Source organism: Homalodisca vitripennis, chromosome 1, assembly GCF_021130785.1.
Source record: "Homalodisca vitripennis isolate AUS2020 chromosome 1, UT_GWSS_2.1, whole genome shotgun sequence".
Lineage (NCBI taxonomy): Eukaryota > Metazoa > Arthropoda > Insecta > Hemiptera > Cicadellidae > Homalodisca > Homalodisca vitripennis.
In genome coordinates, this window is record NC_060207.1 from 39,890,639 (window position 1) to 39,914,189 (window position 23,551).

Here is a 23,551-nt window from a genome sequence, read left to right on the forward strand (position 1 = left end):
TACGAAACTACGCGTCATCCAATAGACTCTCTTTAATGCGACAGAAGACAATAACTGAATTTATGTCTTTTAACAATTAATATTGTACTCAATAATAATATCAGTACTGTACGTCCAATTTTTGTTTGATTTCACTTCTTAATACAGTAATTTAACTGATACTTAACCTATAAGTTTCAATTTGGTACTGTATTTAACTTCATTATTTATGTACTGTACCATACACAATTTGTCTTAATAAAATACTGTATGTCTATTTAATTAAAGTTTTATTTGTACGAAATGATGCACCAATTTTAATTTTTTATGTAATTGGTTCCTATAACCGTTCATTATCGTTATAAATAATTCCTCCTGGACCTGTTCGGATTAACCGACGTTCGGATTACACGTGTTCGGATTAGCGGGACTCCACTGTACATAAAACTACATAAATGGAAATAATGTCATGGCATACAATATGCTACTCGTATAATTCTGGGGGGAGGGCACTCTCAGCTGATGATAATGCTGCTAAAGAATTTATAGAAAAATTTGAGAAGTTGGTCATAGAACAGAATTTTGTACCTGAACAAGTCTACAATGTGGTTGAAATGGCCCTGAATTACAAAATGTTTCCAAAAACCACTCTTGCAGCTAAAAATGATCCTGTGTTAGGAACAAAGCTTACTAAAGACAGACTCAGGATTACAACTCGTACCAATGCCACAAAATGCTGTTGATCGTCATAAGGAAATCTAAAAAGACAAGAACGTTTAAAAAAGTCAACATGACAACACTTCCAGTTTTCTATTGTAATCAATCATCTGCATGGATGGATAGTTATTTGTTTAAGGAGTGGTTTGTTGACGGATTTGTCCCCTCAGTAAAAAAAAATCATTTAAAGTCTAAAAACTTACCTGCTTGTGCTGTTTTGCTCTTAGATAACGCAAAACAGTCACCCCTCTAAATCTGATCTAAAAAAGGAAACATCAAGGCTTCATTTTTACCCCCCCCCCCCCCAAGTTACACCTAACAGCCTATGGATCAGGGTGTTATTGAGTAGCTAAAGAGAAGATACAGAAGAAAATAGGTCAGCAGAAGAAAATTTGCAAGTGTTTCAGCACTATCTCCATGGATTTGGATGGATGTATTGTGGGCAAATAATGGAGGAACACTTCCACAAGGCCAAGATTGATAAAATTGAAACAAAAATCCATTACTGAATTCTTTAAATAAGGTACTATACATAAGCTTAGATTTTAGTCACGTTTTGATTTAATTTAAAAATTGTAAATGTTTTAAATTTATTCAGCTGGTATTTACAAGTACAATAAAGTTGTTCGCTTATTGCAGTATACTGCATACATATAGTTTTTTTTCTACTTGGGAAAGGCGTTTCTTGCTCCTTCCAATATCCGACCTTTTGGGCGTTCTGACCATGGCTCAGTTCCGTCATGGTCGAATATGAGAGGTTCTACTATATTTCCATTACTGATTGGATTATACTGATAACTTATTTATTTCATGGATAGCAAGGAAATGGTGGGATAAAAACTAAGAATTCAAATTTACAATACTTTATTTGTTCACATTGTACAGTTGGTCATAAAAAAGGTATGGTAAAAAGTACAAATATGTAACCTGACAATAATTAATCATTTTTATTACCTATAAGGATAGAGTAAAATACATCAAATTGAATTAATTGTATTACAAATTTGTAGCCATCCAATTAATTCTAAACTTTCATTGAACTGATAGTAGTTAACATATTTAGAACCATTTCCCATTTAAAATATTAGTCTATTTCAGCTTGAAAATTGTAACTCCACTACATTTAATAGGTCTACAGCCAGTTTCACCACTGCATCAATGTTCTTGATCATCTAAATGTGTTTGATTTTTAACTTATTCTTATGGAGTAAAACTGTTTCATCTCAAGTAAACCAGGAAAAGTAAACAAATTTTTATGATGAAATTTCTTACTTATTAAAAAGGCCTGAGTGAACCAAATTATATTACACATTTATCACTACCACTCCCCTCCAAAATCTGTGACAGTGTTTTTATTGCATTGTTGAAGAGGATATTATCTGCATATCTAAACACAAATGCATTATGAAAAGCCAACAGTTATGCACTACAAAAAGTACCAAATCTTGTTTAATCTGAGATATTCATTAGATTTGTCATACAATATCTAAAAACAGTTGTTCTTTTAAATTTTTGAATAATTATCTCTTTTGATAAAGTTATTCATGGTCATATTTTAAATAGCCAACATGTTGTTTTTATTCAAGATAATATTAAATATTCTTTATAGTTTTCCCCGCAAATAAATCTGTTTACAACATTTTAAAACTATATGTTTACTTTATTTTTGAATAAATAAATTCTAAAAACTAAATGGCATTTTTATTAGTAAATATATTGAACTTTGTTTTTACCATAGAAACAATGCATTAAAATATAGGTGGAGGGTTCTGAAACATTATAATGTAACATTAGCTATATTTTGTAAAAGAAAACTAGCTTTATGATAATAATAGCTCTAATAATTTCTTATTACTGTATAGATTTTATATATTCACTAGTTCACAGTAAAATAAGAAAAATATCACTGTAATCTTTTATTTACACACATAAGATCTTTAGAAACAGCCTTCTTTAAAACTTGTGAGTACTTACACTACTATACATTACAAATCAATTAACAAAACAAAATTAGTTCTCCATCAGAAAGTAAAACACACACATTGCATGATGCACATTATGCATGATAATAAATTATTGTATTAAATCTAAATAAATTATGAAATTAAGGATGCAGTAACAAACTTTACAGTCTGAGAAAGATAACAAGTGACAAATAACTATGCATCATCCTCCTCAGGATTGTCACTACAAGTAACAGTCGTATTAGCATCAAGGAAAAGTGAACCAGATGACACCCCATGGATTTGTGTAGTGTAGACACCAACCACCTGCAAAACAATATTTCATTAACCCTGGAACTGGCAGTCAATTCTGAGTGTTTTGTAACCGTACTTTAACATTTTGTAAAAATACATTTTTACTTTAAACCTTTATGTGTAATACATTATTTTTTCAGGAAAATGTGGATGATGATGATATAAAAACATTATGTAAACCATAAATGTTTTTAAATAGTGGGACTGCCCCTGGTAAAGTGTGATAATTTTATAAATATTAGAATCTGAGATAGTCAATTTATTCTTCATTTTATCCAGTTTCAGAAAATATATTATGGTATCCTGTTTCTCTTAAAGAAAAATTACACATTGTAAAAACCACAAATAGTACATGAAAGGCTAAAGTTTTTACTACGGGAACAATTATTTTCAAAAATTTACAAAAAATATACATTATATTTATACTAAATATTTGTACAGTATACCAAAATTTCGCATAGTACAGCCAAAAAAAGGCTATAAACCATATCGATGACATATCACTAATTTTCAAAATAACAAAAGTGATTTTATTGAAAAATGTTATGACGTCACTGTAACATCATTGTTGCCAAAACAAAAAAACAAATTTCTCCATTAAAATCAGTAATTCTTTCTGTTTTAAATGGTACATATATAGTGGTGGTAGTTTTGATTTAAGTACTATATGAACTGTCAAAACACATGGCACATGCATGTCACATCAACATTATAATTTCAATTGCCTTTTACATAATGTTTACATATTATGTTTGTGGTTTCCTCAGACTCCTAACAGTACCTGTACTCCAATGTTTTACAAACCTGAAAGTTGGACTAGTATCTTTCATTACAGACAAAATAACGTAATTTCAAATACCTTTTAGTTAACCTTTTGGAGACAAACGCCCATTCTACTGAACGGTTAGAAAATTAAAATTAAAATATATAATTATGTTTTTATACAATACAACATTTAATATGTGTTATTATTTTATCAACTATTCTACCCAACTATGAAAATATCTTTCATTAATTTATACCTGGTTACAAATCAGACATAAATAACTTTTATATTATGATTACTCTGCTTCCAACAGACATAACACCTGTAACCTGTTTCTTGTTCTGTTTACAATGTAACAACTTTTTATATATAAAAGTAACACAAAGTAATTTACACTGTATTTGACAGTTTTATTTCAATCTACATGTCTGTGACATAAAATATTAGTTTTAAAAGTACTAACCACGGATTTTCGAACTAACACTAACTATTTATTATAACTTATTGGCTATATTTTTCTAAATTAATCTACCGACCATATGTAACAGAAAATTACCAAAAACAATCTTTTTATATCAAAATTTGTAAGCACACTAATAAACAAAAACACTAGCACTTTATTGTGTAGTTCTCAACATATTATAAATGATGAAAATCACATATTGGACTGAAATTTGGAAATAGTAAAGAAAAATAGTAGTAGAACAAATAACAAAACCACAGATAAAATTAACCATAAGTTTAAATTCTTTTGCTTATAATAAATTTAAAATATACATTTTTTTAAGTGTTAATTATATTTCTTACAGTAAAAAAATAAAATTGTGTAAATGTTTGTAAACATCTTCAACTTATATGAAATGAAAGAGAATTTCATAACAGATAAGTCAACAACAAAATTATCATTCTAGCTATAAGCATTACAGTGTTATAATCATACTTTTTGGCTAGTAAGTATAATTTTTGACTGGCATCTATTGGATTAACCATGTATTGACAATCTGATTATGTGATTGATGTCAACTTATGTTCTTACCACATCAATATTAACAGTTTGAAATTAAATCATCCTACAGTAGCAAACACTGCTACAACTCCACCAAACCATGTACATGCTTCCTAAGTACAAAAGTGCTAAAGGAAGTTATATGGTGCTCTGAAATATCATGCTAAATTAAATAAAACAGGCAATATTTTTATTAATCACCTGAGTAAGTTCCTTTGCTCACTGTCGACCTGTAAAATCTTTGCTAAACTCAAAATTTTGTTCCAGTACATCAAAGTATTGCCAATTCTCACTATACTCACAATACTAATAACCAGACATAGGGTATAGTGCACTGACAGTTGTGAGGAACTCTGTGTCTGTCAGCATTTTACATATCATGCATTACGTAGTTTCCCAAATATCTTTATTAATTTAAATCTTATGAAGGAAATAGGATTTTTCCGGACATTTTCCATCGTTCAGTGAAACAAAAATCAGTGACACTGTGTTTCAAGATCTGCAATCTGATCTCTTCTTCAGGTAAATAACTAACTTAACACATGATTACAAACTAGGTTAAAATAAATAAATCATACCAGAGCGATGTGACGCCTATGTCAGGAATCACAACCACCGTGTTGTGTATGGTAAGTCTTATGTAGTAGCTAAGATCTTTGAAATATTCACTGATATTACTCTGTGTGAATACCAAAACTAATAGTTATTTTTAATTGATTTGGTGAGTGTTTGTTCATTGACGTAAAAATGTTCACTATATTTAGTGAATAATGAATAAATGAGCTAATAAATAATATGCCTCAGAAAATTATATAACTGTTGTAGGTACACTAATTTTTTAAGTTACATTAGTATTTCTATACATTGAACGTGATATTTACTAAAGCTATCAAACATAAATGGTTATACAAAGATCAGTTTATCCCTAAAAGTGCTAACATTGAGCTGTATAGACCTGTGAGCCGACCATCACAAAAAAAACCATATAAGAATTTTGTACTTTTTTGTACCATTTTGTACCAATCACTGTAAAAAGTTATTACCCATTTAAAAGTAGGCTCACAGGTCTATGTTATTTTTAAAAACTTTGTCGTAAATTAAAATAAACTAAACCATATATTTGTACCAATTTTGTACCACCAATTTTTATTTTCGTACCAGTCAAATAACGGCTCAGGAAAATATTTAAGGTTTGCTTAACATGATGGAAGAGAACTATACGTGCCGTTGCCCATGCACTGCTGGTTGCAGCTGATTAGCTGAAGGCGTGTGATGGACTTACCGCACTGTCAATTATTAGCCGTGGCTAATGTCTATGTTTATTGTTATACTAATGATTTCTTTTGTAGTTTAAGGTGATTATTTTAATTTTTGTACACGTGAATAATACTCTACTATGCCGGGTTGTATAATATGACGAGGTTTTTAATTGGACGATTAAAATTGGAAAATGGTTACGATTTATTTTGTAAATTTTATCGAAGACTGCATTGTATTTTCTGAAACACTCTTATGAATTACAGCACAAAATATCACAGACACCAAAACAAGATGCAGTCCAGACAAGAAAAGCTTTTGAAAGTCAGCTCACAGATCTTCGTATAAAAAGAGAACTATGTATATCAAATTCTGATACTTCATGATAAGAGCTTTCAAATAATACCATAAATGGCTATATCGAGCACATTCTTTATGCCTCTATAAAATTTAATTGTTGGAAAATTTTAAAGTGTCCATAACCCATATCATTTTAATGTTAATCTTCCACACCAAACTAAAAGCCGTTCACAAATTCTTTTTTTATATCTGCACTTGAACTTGGCATTTAAAATTTTGGTAGTCTGAATTTCCCTATATAAACAACACCTTATGGTTAAAACTGTTAAAAAGTAGACCTCCGTTTTAGTTCATAAGAATAGTAAAAATCATACGAAAATTAATGAGCACTGGCTCACATCTACAATATAAATTAATCTCTGAAACACTATACGCTTACTTCTGGCAGCTACTAACCTCTAGGACCATTCAGCCTCTGGGAATTTCGGCTTATTTTTATGAATGTTATTGTTAATTGTTTATAAAGCATTAGTAAATTAAATTTTAGATACACTGTTAATATATTTATATATAGTGACTGAAATTATTAAAATGCAGAGTTCTCCACAAATCAGTGACATACTATCTGTTAATAGAGCCTGTAGACAAACAATATAAATTATTACAATTTATACTAAATTAAATTAAATACCGAAAACGATTAATGTTCAAGAAAAAGAGTTTCACTTGGGTGGAAGCACAGCTTTTATTGGGTCTGATTCACTAAAATGCCATTTAATTCTTTATACTAGATAACTCAAGTACCTTAACTTTTTTTAATCAAATTGAATTTGATTGCTTTATGTTTATACAAGTTTACATTTTAGATAGTATTTATGTATTCTATTTAATGTAACAGTTTATAGTAGTTAGTTAAGTTGTAATATTTTTTTTATTTACGAGGTCTGTTCCAAAAAGTATCCGACCGCCGACCAGTAGGCGGCCGCGGCGTAACTGACCGGCTCGAACCAATTATTGGAGGGGAAGGGTGAGCCTACTCCTTCCCATATTAGGCATTGAATACGATCCGGTCACTCAGTGAGTCACAGTGCTCTTTTCCGTACAGTACTGCCATGTGTATGCGTCACATTTCAATATGACTGAACGTGTTGAGCAGCGCATTTGCATTAAATTTTGCCAAAAACTTGGCCATTCAGCATCAGAGACGATTATTATGATACGGAAAGTTTATGGTGAAGTGTCTATGGGCGATACACAAATAAAAGAGTGGTTTAGGCGGTTTAAAAATGGCCGCATATCAGTGGAGAGTGATGACCGATCTGGCAGGCCTTCAACGGCCAGAAACGCTGAAAATATTGAACGTGTTCGTGCAGCAATTAATGAAAACCGTCGATTGACTGTCCGAGAGCTGGAAGAAGGTTTAGGAATACCAAAATTGTCAGTTTGTAACATTTTACACAAAGATTTAAAAATGAACCGTGATTCGGCAAAATTTGTTCCTCGGCTGCTGACAGAAGACCAAAAGAACTGTGGACTTGAAATCGCACAGGACAATCTGGATTTCATAAAAAGTGACCCAGGGCTATTTAAAAAAGTGATTACTGGTGATGAGTCATGAGTTTATGGCTACGACCCTGAAACAAAGGCTCAATCTTCACAGTGGAAAAACTCGCGAAGAGCAACGGCCGAAAAAAGCAAGACAAAGTCAAAGCAATGTCAAGACATTTTTATCACGAATATGCTCCAAGAGGCCAGACAGTGAATAAGGAGTATTATCTTGAGGTCCTAAGGCGGCTACGAGATGCAGTGCGAAGGAAACGACCTGAACTGTGGACAAGCCGTAACTGGATCCTACACCACGACAACGCGCCAGCTCATTCCTCAAATCTTATTCAGCGTTTTTTCGTCAAACACAATATCAACCAATTACGACAGCCTCCCTACAGTCCTGACATAGCTCCTTGTGACTTCTGGCTATTTCCGAAATTAAAAATTCCTTTGAAAGGAAAAATATTTTACGATGTTGAACAAATAAAAACAAAATGCGGACGAAGGACCTGTTAGCCATTCCGCAAAATGAATTTAAGGAGTGTTTCCGGAAGTGGGAGGAGCGTTGGAATAAGGTAGTGGCTTGTGGAGGGGGAGTACTTTGAAGGGGGGCCAGATTGCCGTTGCCGCCGAGTAACGTCAATTCATGCCAGACGTCAAGGTCGGATATTTTTTGGACACACACCTTGTATATACAATTACGTATGCTATAACTTATTATGATTGTTAATGATTAATATTGTCTTCAACAGATTAACTTTCTGAAACATATCTGTTTTTTTTAATTACATTGAAGTTTTACTTACTGCTGATTGAATCAAGAATCAAGAATCTTTATTGACCATTAGGCAATTACACAGAAAATTACAATAGGTCTCGTCAGTTTTCTATACTATACAGTCTAGTTTGCCTAATACAAAGTACTAAACATTTGTACTTAATAATATTCAACCAATAGAAGGACAGGGTGTACAATCTTTTTCACTTAGTTCTGAGTTAAAAATGAGAACAACATAGCCTAAAAATTACAAAACTTAACAAAATTAAATTTTTTTTAAAAGAACTAAGCCCTAGCTATTTACTTTTATCCCTCAAAATCATCACAGGCCAAATATTCTTCAATGGTGTAAAATTCCTTTTTCTTTAACCAGTCACACAATGTTGGTTTGAACCTTGATAATGGCAAGTTTTTTAAGGTAGTGGGGAGTTTATTATAAAGTTTGAGCTGCTGATAGTAGTGACTCTTATAAGATTTATCAAGCCTAACATTGGGTGTGATTAGATTATCTTTACTTCTGGTGTCATGGCCGTGGATATTAATGTGAGTCTCAAAACATATTCAAGTTTTCCTTTACATGGACCACATTTTGAAAAAATATAAATACAGGCCAAGGTCAAAAATATGGAGCCCAGCAAAACTATTTCTACAAGATGCCTGGGTAGGTAAGCCTGCAATTGTTCTAATGGCCTTTTTTTGCCAAAAACAAATACTCTTTTTGCAGCACCTGAGTTGCCCCACAAACGAATACCATAACACAGGTGACTGTGGAACAGTCCATAATAGGTCAGCCACAAGTGTGTCCAAACCTACACAAAATTTTGAGTTTTCTTAGCAAATAAGTTACCCAAATCTTGCAAGTTTCTTACAAATATTGTCAACATGTACATGCCAGCTTAGCTTACTATCAAGGTAAAACCCAATAGCTTTACAGGTTTAAGTAAGCATTCATCCTCTTTATTTATTTGACTTCGTAATGTAAAAATTATATTCTCTGTTTTGTCCTCATTAATAAGTAGTTTGTTTGCAGAAAACCAATTTTTAGCTAACTCTAAAGATGTTTTTAGCTGTAAAGTAACATCAGGAACATCGTAACCTTTGCTAATCATTGTCGTATCATCAGCGTATAGTATTGAAAGACAAGGCACATTAACACTGAAATCATTGACATAGATTAAAAATAAAAAGGGCCCCAGAATAGAGCCCTGAGGAACTCCTGCAGTAACATTTAAGGTAACCAGACTCAATATTGTTAACCTTAACTATCTGCTTCCTGCTGGAAAGATAAGTTTCAATTAATTGTAATTCTTTGTCCCTAATTCCATAATACTCTAACTTTTTACATAAGACACTGTGAGCAACCTACGGTGTCAAAAGCTTTGCTTAAATCGACTAAACTTACTGCCTACCACTAACTTATCTTCAAAACCCTTTAATATAACATTTACAACAGTTTCAACCGCCATTGCAGCAGAGAGTTTTTGGCCTAAACCCAAATTGAAGATTATACAATAAGTTCCTATCTACAAAGTAATCAAAAAGCTGTGTCGGCAGGGCAAGACTCGATAATTTTACTAAAAATTGGCACAATGGCAATGGGACAGTAGTTTTCAGGCAAGCTTCTGTCTCCTTTCTTAAAGATAGGGGTAACTTTAGCTGACTTCAGACAGGTTGGAAAAAAGGCCCTTAAATAAAATTAAGTTGATTAAATAAGTGAAAGGCTCAATTATGACATCAATTATTTTCTTTACAGTAAAATTAGAGAGTCCATACAAGTCCTCACTTCGAGAATTACTAAGTTTACTAACTGCACTAATGATTCTATTAGCATCAATCATACTCCATTTAAAGCCTAAAGGTAGATTTCCTGAAAGAGAGAAGTTTTTTAGCAGATCTATAAAGTTAAAATTATGTACAGAGGTATTTGAATTATTTTTACGTGGTACACTAACAAAGTAATTGTTTAACACGTCAGGGGAGAGTGGGATATTTTTAGTAACGTCAGAGCTATTACCAGATTCCCTTTTAATTATATTCCATGCCATTTTACACTTATTTTGAGCATTATTTATGAGAGTATTGTTTGCAGCTATTTTTGCTTCACTAATGGCTTTCCTATAATATTTTTTATACTCGTTAAATCTATCTTTATCCTTAGGGTTTAAGCTTAACTTCCATCTATCATATAAAATCAGTAAACCGGTTCTCATTGTCTTGAGCTCGGGTGTAAACCACTTTTTCATACATTTAGGTTTTGGTTTATTTTTGTCAATACTGATCCTGGGACAGTTTTGATCAAACAATGCTGTCACGGTATCAAGAAAAATACTAAATCCTATATCAACATCACTTATTTTATAAAGTTGTATCCAGTTCTCATTAATTGACAGATTGTTTCTAAGACTTAATATTCTGTCATCAGTTATTAACCTTTTACTTAACTTTGATTCACAATTTTTTTCATTTTTAAAAATTTTCAAACTTAAAGTAACCAAAACGCCCGCATGGTCAGAGATTAAATCCTGATCAATAAGTGCAGTAGTACATAACTCCTTATCAATATGTGTATATACATTGTCTAGGCAGGAGGAAAATCTAGTTGGCCGATGATTTATCCAATATAAGTTAACTGACCTAAGGACATTGCAGAAGTGTGACACCTCGGGTCTGCTAGGTTTCAATATGTCAACATTTACATCACCACAAAAAGCAAAATAAGTATGAGGTAGTCTGTTCATTATGTCTAATATTAGAGTTCTAGTATTAGATTGTGGTGTACATCACATTTTTATTGAATATTAGTTTATTACCAGACAAATGAGTTTCTATAGTGTTATAAAACACATATAAGTCAAAGTAAAATGTTTGATAAAAAGACGTAAGATTGCTTTTCTTGTATAGACTACATCTTGTTTAAGGATTCTATAATATTTTGGTGCGTAATTCAGAATAGAGTTGTTTTAATACATTACAAAGCAGTCTTCCGTTGTGTTCAAAATAAATCATAGGAACTTTGTAATAAGAATGGTCTAACCTCTTATAGACAACTAGCCACTGTTGTAGTTCACAATTTTCTGGAAATTTATAGTACTGTATATTACAAAACCCGGCATGGTCGAATATTGATCATGTACAAACAAAATAAAAGAAATCACCCTAAACTGCAAACTGTGAGTGACACCACGGTTAGCAAGTGACAGTGTGGCAAGTCCATCAAGCGCCTGCAACTAATCAGCTGCAACCAGCAGTGCATGGGCAACGGCACGAATAGTTCTCTTCCATCATGTTAAAGAAAACTTAAATATTTTCCTGAGTCGTTATTTGACTGTACAAAAATAAAAATTGATGGTACAAAATGGCTCACAGGTCTATACAGCCCTAACATTGTACTACACAAGGTGAGGTAGGAGAAATTCATATTTCTCAATGTATGTTATAAAGTAATAAACTAGAAAAATGTCACTATTAATTTATCCACATGCTGTCTTTATATTTTCCATCTTAAAATTCATTTGTAGAAGTAATTGTTTGACTTTGCTAAATTTTTTAACTTGCTTTTTCAGATATTTTCAGTGGACAAAGACAACACATATTTGATTCTTGTTATTTTTTAGAAAGTAAATGTGCAAGTTGTGTATATTTTTTTATTTGTAGTAATTGTTAAATCAAAATGAGTTCAATAAAACATTTTTCACTCAAGCACATTGTTCATAACTACTGATAGCTAATCAATATTATCAACCTACCTTTTATTCAGAGTGGGTGAAGTCACTAAATACCTCATTATTTACTGGAATGTACACTATCTACAGGAAGGAAGTCTAATGGATCTACAGAGCATAAAGAAGGATTTAAGTAATTGATGTGACCTGAACGGTTCCACCACTAGCAGTGGCCATGTCGTTAGAGCCGAGTGTCAGACACTGCGGACCAGTCAGCTGGCAATTTTCGTCACTTGTCAGTTGTAGTGGATAACTTGGCAACACCGGACACACCTGACATAGGATATGAATTAAAACACTTTAAAAAAGCAAGATTTTAAAACTATTCCAAACTTTAGTGATTAAAATTTATATAACTGTTACTCCTACCAACTGCAAATTGATTCCTCCCCACCGGACCCTTACACAAAAAAAGAATATTCAAATTTCTATGGGATAGAAAATAGATTCTCATGGCAGATTAGAATATTTTGTTAATTGATGTTGTTGTATTCTATACTGTACATCAGTGTAACTACCACAAAAAGATTATATGTTTTATTTTTTAAATTTAATTGTAATTACTTCATCCAATATAGACAAGCACATTTTAAATAGAAGTTTTTAAGTCATTATACTTTAACCCCAGACAGCCCAAGTCATTATGAGCAGCGCATTTTACTCCCTTGTGAACTGGCAGAGTAAATACAACTAATAAACATCATTTGCGTATTAAACAGGATTAAAAAAGTACTTAACTTTAACCAGCTTTCTAGGGTTTTTTAATGTATTCACTTCTAATTATATATCATTCTTTGTCTAAGTCACTAAACATTTAAAATTAAAGATTATTCATGTGTAACACTTTATCAGCATCTGTTACAGCTCAAGAAAAATGTTTGATTGTTATTTTACATTACTAAATATGCTTTGATCCAATATTTATCATGATTTATCTTCTAGTGATATTCAAGATTTTCTCTGAATAAATAATGTTTCTGAAAATTAAATTAATGTTTTGATAATAGACACAGCTCAGAGTTCAGAATTTTATTTTCATCTGTCGAAGGATATTTAGTTTTAACTTTATTTGCTTAAATAATTTACAAAATATAAATTTTCATGTTTGTAACAACAGCTGCACATAACAGGATGTTTTTGGGAAATTTTCCATTGTTCAGTGATACAAAAATCTAAGACAAATGTCAGAAAAATTCTTTTATATTTACAATCCTCCTGTTGTCGAAAACAAACTTTAAACAAAGAATAGATGGACATTTTCTATTACTTAGACTTTAGTATAAAAGGTATAAGCATTGATTGTGTACTAAAATTAAAAAAGAAAAACGCGTTTTGGAAAACAATGTTTTTTTTTATATGAATCACACATGGAAATTTAGGGAGAAAATTGGTAAAGGGGTCCGAATTCCCTTAGAGGGCGCCGCCGAGGACATCTACAGCATGGTCAACTAACAAATATAAGCCAGGAATTACCTAAACCTGGCAAGCCACCATTCTGGTTTACTTTGATGCCTCGCATTATCTCCAATTATAAAGTTAAAACACTCTCTAACAAGGTACAACATTGTTACCAACTTTCAAAAATCAGTAGATTCATATACATTCCTAGGTAAATCTGGCCTGCATCTTGCCAAGTCTCTCAAAATAGTTCAGGGTCTATAAAACAACAGATAATTAACTGATTATATTTATATTTCAATTAAATTCTTCTTATATAAATACAATGAGTAACCCTTCAGTTATTGGTAGGAATGTAATTTTATAGACAATCAAAAATATCCTGCACTATGGAGCAGAGAAGTAGAACAGTTTGAAAATAAAGTGTTTGGAGATATATATGTAAAATAATTAATTATATTTCAAAACAAGCATTAGAGTAAGTAGCTTATATAGAAAATTATATTAAAGGGAGATGTTTCACACACAACAGGTGCTTGAAAATCTTTTCACAGAAAGTTATTGAGCTTTAAGACTTCATGAATGTGTTCTAGCATAAAACAAACAATTGGGTGTAATTTTAAAGTTTGTGTTCTTCTTTTATTTTGGGAAGCTTGAGTCCATAAGCTTCCCCCTTATATACACACATGGTTAGAAGTAAGTATGTATGTGTGTGTGATACGTATGCACATGTTTGCACATAAGAGTGTATAGGTATTTATATTTGTATATTCCTATCAGTAGTGTGTATTTTGAGAGTCCTTGCTGATGGACCATTAAGAGTAGGTGAGGATTGTAATATTCAGTAATTAAATGGTTTATTTTGTTAAAACAATGACAAGCATTGTTTGCTTACATCAACCATGCTTATTTATGTTCAATGATTTGACATGAATAATAAAACAACAAATGCTACCTATCAACTTAGGAAGTATCACCTTTTAAATCACTTTTATACTTTAAATATTATTGCACAGATTCTTAGGTTTCTTAACTTTGTTGCTTTTGTTACCAAATTTTATTAACCCTCCAGCTGGTATGAAACAAATATTCGTCGCCAAAGGCCCGTCCGATTTGGCAAGGACGAATATTTGTCGCCAAAGTAGACATGTACAGTTATTGAAATTTTAGGCAATTAAGATTATATAAATAATTTTTATTTGATATATTCTGGAAGAGCATTAAATGTAGTACCGATTTACTGTTCTTACTTCGATTATTGTCTTCTTTGTTTACCGTAAAACATCATTCTCTATGGACAGCTGACGTGAACGTAGTACGGGTCAACCACATTGTTGTGAAACTGTAAACAAGTGCCGGGTTTTGTGTTTAAGGTTATGAATCCAATAGTATTTGTGGAAATTGTATTTTATAGTGTTTTAGTATTGTTATTATTGTTTTTTTAACTTTCTTAGGTTATAGATTTAGTTGTTCAGTATGGGTGAAAACTTTAGAGACCGATCAAATGATCTTAGAGAGCTTATTTACTTATATTTGTTTATTTATTTATATATTGTACATAATTATGTAAAGAAGGTAAGATAAAAATTTATTATTTTATTTTATTTTTGTTTTATCTCTCACACTTATATAGGTATGAATGCAGTCATGAGATTATGTTTACCCACGAACAATAATATTTATTTAGAAATCTACGCATTTTTGAAAATAAGTAAATACGTGTGCTTTTTCATACAAAGCCCTGTAACACATACGTTTTGAGGTAAAAGTTACAATAATTACATATTTTTGGAATCAGGACAAAATTTTGAATAAGTTATACATTTACAGTTTTTATGTAAAGCTTATTGCTAAGCAGTTACACAACGGAATATTTACAAAAATAATGTCCAAAAAATATTTTTCTTACATTTTGTAAAAAAAAACAAAAATATGTTTCCACGGGAAAAAAAATAAGATATTGTTATTATAATGCTCCCCATATAGTTGTGAATACATTGACATATAATAGTTTATAAATTATTTGGACTAACAGTTATGAAATGTGATACATTATAAGAAACGTCTGCGAGGTTGTTAAAATAGAGCCGCCAGTACAGAGTGACACCTTTGCCAGTTCTAGGGTTAATGACTCATTTAACTAGGATCACTGTCCTAGACTTAGGGACTGGCTAACACATAAGAAAGAACTCTTAAGTCATATTTGATTGAGTGCACTGGAGAGTACAGCATGTTTGAATTTATTATTCTTCCTTCTTCTTAATGACGTATCCATACGTTACCATGACAACTCTCTGCTGAGAGTTAAATACACTAAGTATATTGTTCACAACTTGTTAATAGAATAGAGAAGTCTTCACATATAATTCATCACACATTAAGACAGCTGCTCAATAATGGGCAACAAAAACTGATGTTTGTGGAGTCTATCTTCTTTATTTTTTTTTCTTAAATTAGTTCATAAAAAGTTATGTGTGCATTTTGTTTTAATGAGTGAAAGGCTCTAGGAAAAACCTTATTTATGCTAGACAAAACATTTTAAATACAATTTTAACTCACTTTTTGGCCATCTGCAGTGTGTGGATTTCTACATCCTCTGCATTTACAATCTACACAGGGTTTACTTTCAGTGTAACAAGCACACCTCTGTCCGCAGCAAGTGAGCTTGCCGGGAACAGCCGTGGCATTTCCACAACGGCATCCCGATTTTGTAACTCCACCTCCCAAACTTGTTTTGCCTCTTGTTAGCTTTTTAGCAGGAAGTGATCCTCCACTGTTTAATTGGGGAGTGTGACTCTGGAAAAAAAAAATACTAAAATATAGTTTTATTTAATATATAACAAAATAAAAATTTAAAACTTAACATATTTGATTTGTATAGCCTACAATGCCATACATAGAAAATTATTAGTTATATAACCTACCACAATTTCAATTTGTACCAACATTCCAAATCCAAAACCATAAGTCAAACAGAATTTTTTCCAAGATACAATTTTTACCTCCAACATTCAATTTTTGCCTTGGATCTGTCAAATGACTAGTGACTAGTCACTTAAAAAATTTTTCTCCAATGTTAAGCAATTAGTCAGTAGTCATTTTTGAAGTCATCCCAATAACATCATAAATGCGAAAGTACCTTTGTTTGTTTGTTTTGTTTTGACGCATAAACTATTTAACCGGTACAAAAATTTTACATGGACATTTTTGCAGTCCCGGGTATGAACATAGGCCTATTCTTATTTTGAAAATTCTTCCGGGCTACGCCCCCTGGTCTTTAGAATAGTGAAAAATCCCATCTTGGTTTATAAAGTTGTTTTTAAATATTAATTGAAAGAGCCTGTCAAATTTTATCAACTGTTCTGTATAAATATTGTTTCATGTCAGCAAAACCACATGTATAATTAATTTAACTATTTTCAATTTGTTCACATTTATAGTGTGTGAATTTTCTAAAGAGCAACCATTAGTTTTCACGCCAATTTTAGATTTCAGGGATTAGGTACGTATTCATCTACCTTAGAAAATGTTCTAAAACATAAGATGGTCAGAATTTGACTCCAAGGACTCCCTAAAGCAGCTAGGAAGAACTATGCTAGATGGGTTTGCTGGACTGTGCTATTAAACTTAAAAGTACCAATTCAAGCTCTTATGTTCTAAAATATTTCAAATATTATTCAGTCTGTAAAGAAAACAAACATGTAAATAATGTTATTGTTAAAGTACTTTTAACTGCAAATTTTTAGTATTAGATATAAAAGACAAAGTTACTATCAACGTTTACTATAATTTTAAAGTTTGTTATAAAACTCATCTTAGTTGTCTTTTTACAGAAGTAGGCATCGCTGTGTATGTAAATATATTTTCTTGATTGGGAAAAAGACACAATCGACTATGGAACAAAAAATACTAGGATCAGAGTAAATTACAATGGCTATAAATATACATTTTTTAACATATTTTCTTGATTGTGGCAAGCAAACATTGGCGTCGGATATATAATTCACTTGAACCAGAAGTGCTCATACAGGTGCGAAACCTACGAAATTGCATGCAAAGCCGCAGGATAATTTTGATAAAACGTTTGTTATCGAAAATCAAACTTAAGTAGGACAAATTGTGTATCAGATCAGTTGGGATGTTGCACAGCTTAATCTGAATATTGCTCATTGAATAGTAATGTATATTAACTACGCATGGAAATTATAAAGTTTGCAATACAAAACATTGTTTTGCCATTTCTGCTTGCCCACTTCAAACAGAATACAAAATAACAGGATTTTGTCTTTTACTTTTGATATGGAACATTTCAATACAAAAAAGGTTAACTACATTACTGCATTCAGAATTTATTTCTTAACAAGAGCATCTGCTTCAAACATCTGTTTATTACTCTCTGGCCCGAAGAAAGAAATCCATCCAAAACACAGTTAGCAGTATTTTTATAATGTCAAACGACTAGTTTTTTTGTTATTTTTCGTTTTATTCTAGAGTTGAGATTGTATTAAGTGACATGATACTTGTTATCATGAAATTTGACATCAAGTGGTATATAACAATAAAAGTTTCAAATATAATAGCCATATTGAAAATGTCTAAACCTTTTTTATTGTGAATAGGCTATGTTGTTTTTTTTTTTTTTTTTAAAAAAAAAACCTTTTCTGCAATATTTTGTATATTTTAAAAAATAAACTAAACATTTTTATCTATTTTTTTATAAGGCTTTAAATTAAAATTGGTGCTTTTCAGCCAGTCTGTATTTCTGGAACAGAAAAATAAATCCAACTGCAGATAAATGTTCCTTGCAATGTACTGCTATGTACTTCGCATTACACCTTTGTCTTAGAAGTGTTACAGTAAGATTGTGTGCCACTTAAAATAAAATATGTATAGGTTAATATAAAATATGTACTTGACTAAGCTGTAGTATAAGAAATGGCTACCATAACAATAGAACCTTCAATACTTTCTTGTGAACAAATAAGGCATGTTTATAACTATAGTATTTGTGACCATCATGTAAGGAAAAATTAATGTTTCATCTAAACACATATTGCAATAAACAAATACCATCAGCTGTTACTATAAACAAATAAACATACACATTTACATTTTTATTCATATTTTGCAAACAAAATTTAAGTCAAACAGACAGTATTTAAACATAGAAAAGGCTTAGCTGTTAAAGCTGGTGTCTGCAGTATAATAAGCAGCCACCACCACCAAACCATATATATTTATAATTATTTAAACTACCAAAACCAAAATGTCAAACTGAATTACATTATAAGTAATTTATATTACCTTAGTAATCTTTAAGCTGTTTTTATACCATAAAATGTAATTATTTAATGATGGATAAAAATACTATTTAGGATATCTGTATTTATATAATATAAAAAAAAACAGAGTAACATTTAGTTACTTTTTACTATTTTTAAGGGTGTGTATAACAGCTTGTGATACAAGTAACACATGCACATTACTCAAATATCATACAAGTGACTTTACCTCATTTAATTAATTAATTTGTAACAATATTGTTATTCCACGTCATGTTTACTTCACATGACAAGTGATCTAATCTTGATAATTTAGTTTCGTTTTTGGTGTTAATTATTGTGATTCATTACTTTAACTTTTAACTTCACAGTCAAACTGTTACTGAGAGATAAACTGTGAGTTTATTTGGATTTCTTTATGGATTTTGTCTTGTTTTCAGTTGGACGCTTAATGAGAGGTTAGGTGATAGTGGTCAGTCATTTCCCCGGTCGAACTTTGGTGAAGTAACTAGTGCTCTTTGCTGTAGTTTTCCCAGTGATCTGTATTACTGTGTATTATTAGTGTACTTCTGATTTCATTTCCTTCTGTGTACGGGGCCTGACCTGACATGTCGGAGGGTCCGGCCCTGAGCTAATGGAAAAATGCTTCGGAACCGTGAAATCGCGGGATCCAGAGTCTGGAACAAATAGCTCGGAACCGAACTGCCCAGCGAGTAGCTCAGCGGGCTCGGAACCGAGATACGTAACCCCGAAAAACCATGCCACTAACCTCAACAAATCTCAGGTCGAAAAATCTGAAGTGGATAAACTTTCGAAAATCAAGACGCCGCTTATGTCGGAGATTCTAAAAAGAAATACAGCTAAATCTGAATCGGCCACTAAAGTAAATAGGCACAGCCTAAACACTAAAAAAGAAGTAGACCAAAGCTGTAATAGGCCTAGACTAGGCTCTGATAAACGGGAGTCGAGTGCACAAACAGGCCTATCATTTCATTAACCTAGTGAAAACTCAATTAGCTCTGATCAAATTGATGACCTTTCTGTTGAAAGGAATGAAATTAATGTTAATATAGGCCTAGGTCCTACTGCTCAACCAGAATCTAGTAGGCATAACTTAAATCAACCAGTGTCACAAAACCACCCACGACTCAATGAAAGGTCTCACACTAGGCCTAATGTAGAAACAAATAGCCTACATAAGGATGACAAACCGAAGTCCAAAAACAGCTCTAAAGGCTCGAGACCACAGAAAAACAAAATCCTTATTGGTACTGCCAGCTCACCTGACCTTGCTAAGTTCTTCGGAGCTAAGAAGGCATGGTTCCATTTAGGAAAGGTAGCCAAAGGAACAAAAGAGGAAGATATAAAGGACTTTGTTAGTATTACCTTTCCGAATATGGCTTTTAGAGTAAAGGATAAATTGGAGAGTAAAGGAGTAAATGAAAGCTTCAAATTAGGTGTAGAGTTTCTACACAAGGATACAGCTATGGATGGCTCCTGTTGGCCTAAAATGTCACGCTCAAGCGTTTTTTATTCCTAAGGACGCCAAAACCTCTCATGAGTTAGGGCAAGGCGTAGGCCTACAAAACTCTAAGCCAAAAACACACCCGTTACCTAGGCCTTCAGAAACAGTAAATAGTACCCTAGCTATAGCTACATTAAATGTTCAATGTATGAAAACCAAACTAAATGTTCTGTCATTATTTATTGAGGACTTAGATCCTAATGTTTTATGTGTTACCGAGCACTGGCTGCGGGAATGTGAGTATGAGCTATACAATAGACTCTGTAATTTAACGTTGGCTAGCGTGTACTGCCGTCAAGCCTGCAAACATGGAGGTTCTGCAGTGTATGTATGTACACTCCTCAGTTAAACATAAAGAAATAAATGTTCTACAATTTTGTGAAGAATTAACCCTGGAATTGGCGGCAGTGGAGCTCTTGGACAGCTCTGTTATCGTGATGTCGGTGTACCGTTCTCCGGATGGAAATTTCAATGACTTCTTAGAACGACTGGAGGACTGTTTGAGTTATCTCTCTCTTAGAAAAAAGAAGATTGTGGTCTGCGGAGATTTCAATATACATCTGGAAACCCCATCCACCAAGGAAAGACGCTTCACAAACTTACTGCTTAGCCAAGGTCTATTTGTGGCAAATAGGCTCCCTACCAGAGGTCACTCTTGTCTCGACACTATGGCTACAAATATTGACTCATGGGACTATAATGTCTCAGTTGTAACCCCTATGGTCGCTGACCATGACGCGGTTGTGATGGACTTAAACTATCCGTGCTCAGCCACATCTGAAGGTAAAACTCCTCCTTCATGGCATGAAGACTACAATTTTATTAAAAGGACAGTCAAAGATGACCAGCTGCCCCTGTTATCTTGGCAATTAGGACAACTGGACTGGAGGAAGGAAATGCCTGAATCTACTGTTCTGGAACCGGAATCCTGTTTCAATTCATTTTTCACCTCTTTCATGTTTGAATTTGACAATCTCTTCCCAGCTAAAACACTTAGTGGAGTTAAGAGTAAAAGAACTAGGCCTACTGCCAAAATTGTGGACAAAACATGGTACACGCCGAAATTGCGTCACCTTAAGTCTCTTGTGATTGCAGTTCATGATCGCTACAAATCTGCCAAGTCAGTGGAAGAACAAATCAAACTCTACTCGACCTATCTTAGAACAAACAGACTCTACAGGTCGAAGGTTACGGACGCAAAAAGGGCCCACAATGTACAGTTCATTGAAAATTCCCCAAACCCCTGCAAGGCTGCTTGGGAAGTGGTTAACGACTCAAGATCTAAAAAGCCTAAAGTTGTCAGTTCTTCGAGTCCAGACTCCTTTAACAACTTTTTTGTCGACACTGTAGAAGAAATTGTGTCAAGCATACCAGCTGGAGTACAGGACCCGTTAAATTTTAGAACTATAAATGCCGAGCATGGCCAGGGCCCTTGCCTGAGCCAATGGAAAGAGGTGACCCCATCAGAGGTGGTCAAAATTGTTAAAAACTTCAAAGCATCAAGTAGCCCTGACATCTACGGAGTGTCATGCAAGGTATTAAAGGCGGTGATTGATACTGTGGCGGTTCCTCTGTGTACAGCTATAAACAGCTGCCTTAGACAGGGTGTTTTTCCTGCCAAATTGAAAGTTGCATGTACTGTGCCTATCTTTAAAAAGGGAAATGCAGAAGACATTGCAAACTACAGGCCTATCTCTGTCCTCCCGATAATGTCTAAGGTGCTAGAAACAATTCTAAAAACTCAATTGACAAATTTCTTTGAATCTCACCTTCTGTTGGGAGATCACCAACATGGCTTCAGAAGAGACCACTCTACCACCACTGCTCTTCTGTCTTTGTCTGCGGAAATTATCAGGGCCTTTGAGGATGGGGATTCGCTGGCCTTAACGCTATGCGATCTGAGTAAGGCTTTCGACTGTGTGCCTCATAGAATCCTACTTGATAAGATGAAGAAGTACGGAATAAGGGAAATTGCTCTACAGACCCTGGAAAACTACTTGGAAAACAGACGCCAGATAGTCTCCATCGGTGGCGCAACATCTAGCAGCAGGGAAATTATGCACGGCGTCCCACAGGGCTCCGTACTGGGACCATTGCTGTTCATCATCCTAGTCAACGACCTCAGACTGAACGGCCAGACATTACTTTTTGCTGATGATACCACACTGGTCTCAAAAGGAGGGTGCATGGATGAAGTTCTCAGAGATGCCTAAGATCTGCTGTCTGTGGCAAAAAAGTGGTTTGCGGCAAACAAGCTGAAATTAAACGAAGATAAAACCCAGCAGATCTTGTGCACTTTGAAGCGGACAAATCCGGAAGATAATGTGGAGGCTGTTAAGCTGCTTGGTTTTTGGCTTGATCCTAAGCTGGATTGGAATCAGCATATAACGCAAATCTGCACAAAGCTCTCCAGGGTAGTTTTCCTTCTCTGGAAACTCAAACATGTAATTACGGAAAAATACCTTGAAATTGTGTACCATGCACTTTTTCACAGCCACCTGTCCTACGGATTGCTTCTCTGGGGACATGCCCCTATGTGTGGTGAGGTATTGCTGCTCCAGAAGAAGGCTATGCGCACCCTAACATCTGCCAAACACCTGGACCACTGTCGTCCGATCTTCAGACGACTGGGAATTTTGACAGTAGGCCTATATGGGCAGTACGTTTTAAACTCGTTGTTGTACGTAAAAAATAACCAGCAAAATTTTACCCAAAGACAAGACGTTCACAACTACAACACCAGAGGAGCAAAAGCGTTGAATATCCCGAAATGTAGACTGTCAAAGTCCCAAAAGTGTTTTCCCGTAGCAGCATTGAAACTCTTTAACAGCCTACCTGAAGAGAAAAAAGCGTTGAACAGTTTAAAGTTCAGAAGTGAAATCTACAACAAATTAATAGAAAGGCCTCTCTATTCACTCACTGAGCTGGATGCGACGCCACTCTTCTAGTCCCACCTTCCGGGATCAACCAAACTGACGCAATCTATCTGGAATTCCAGTCATCGATGAAGACTTC

At 33.3% G+C, this 23,551-nt stretch overlaps 2 protein-coding genes across 2 annotated transcripts; one reads left to right on the forward strand and one right to left on the reverse strand.

Moving 5' to 3' along the window:
* Nucleotides 1-1,543: 1,543 nt before the first annotated feature.
* Nucleotides 1,544-18,697, reverse strand: LOC124360184. Its single transcript, XM_046813575.1, has 4 exons — nt 18,673-18,697; nt 16,289-16,525; nt 12,479-12,604; nt 1,544-2,966 (listed from the first exon to the last, which is right to left on the reverse strand). Exons 1-4 carry the CDS (start codon nt 18,673-18,675, stop codon nt 2,856-2,858), a joined length of 477 nt encoding a protein of 158 aa, XP_046669531.1. The 5' UTR covers nt 18,676-18,697; the 3' UTR covers nt 1,544-2,855.
* A 2,276-nt stretch (nt 18,698-20,973) lies between these two features.
* Nucleotides 20,974-22,749, forward strand: LOC124359239. The gene has a single exon (XM_046811869.1). It carries the CDS (start codon nt 20,974-20,976, stop codon nt 22,747-22,749), a length of 1,776 nt encoding a protein of 591 aa, XP_046667825.1.
* Nucleotides 22,750-23,551: the final 802 nt, after the last annotated feature.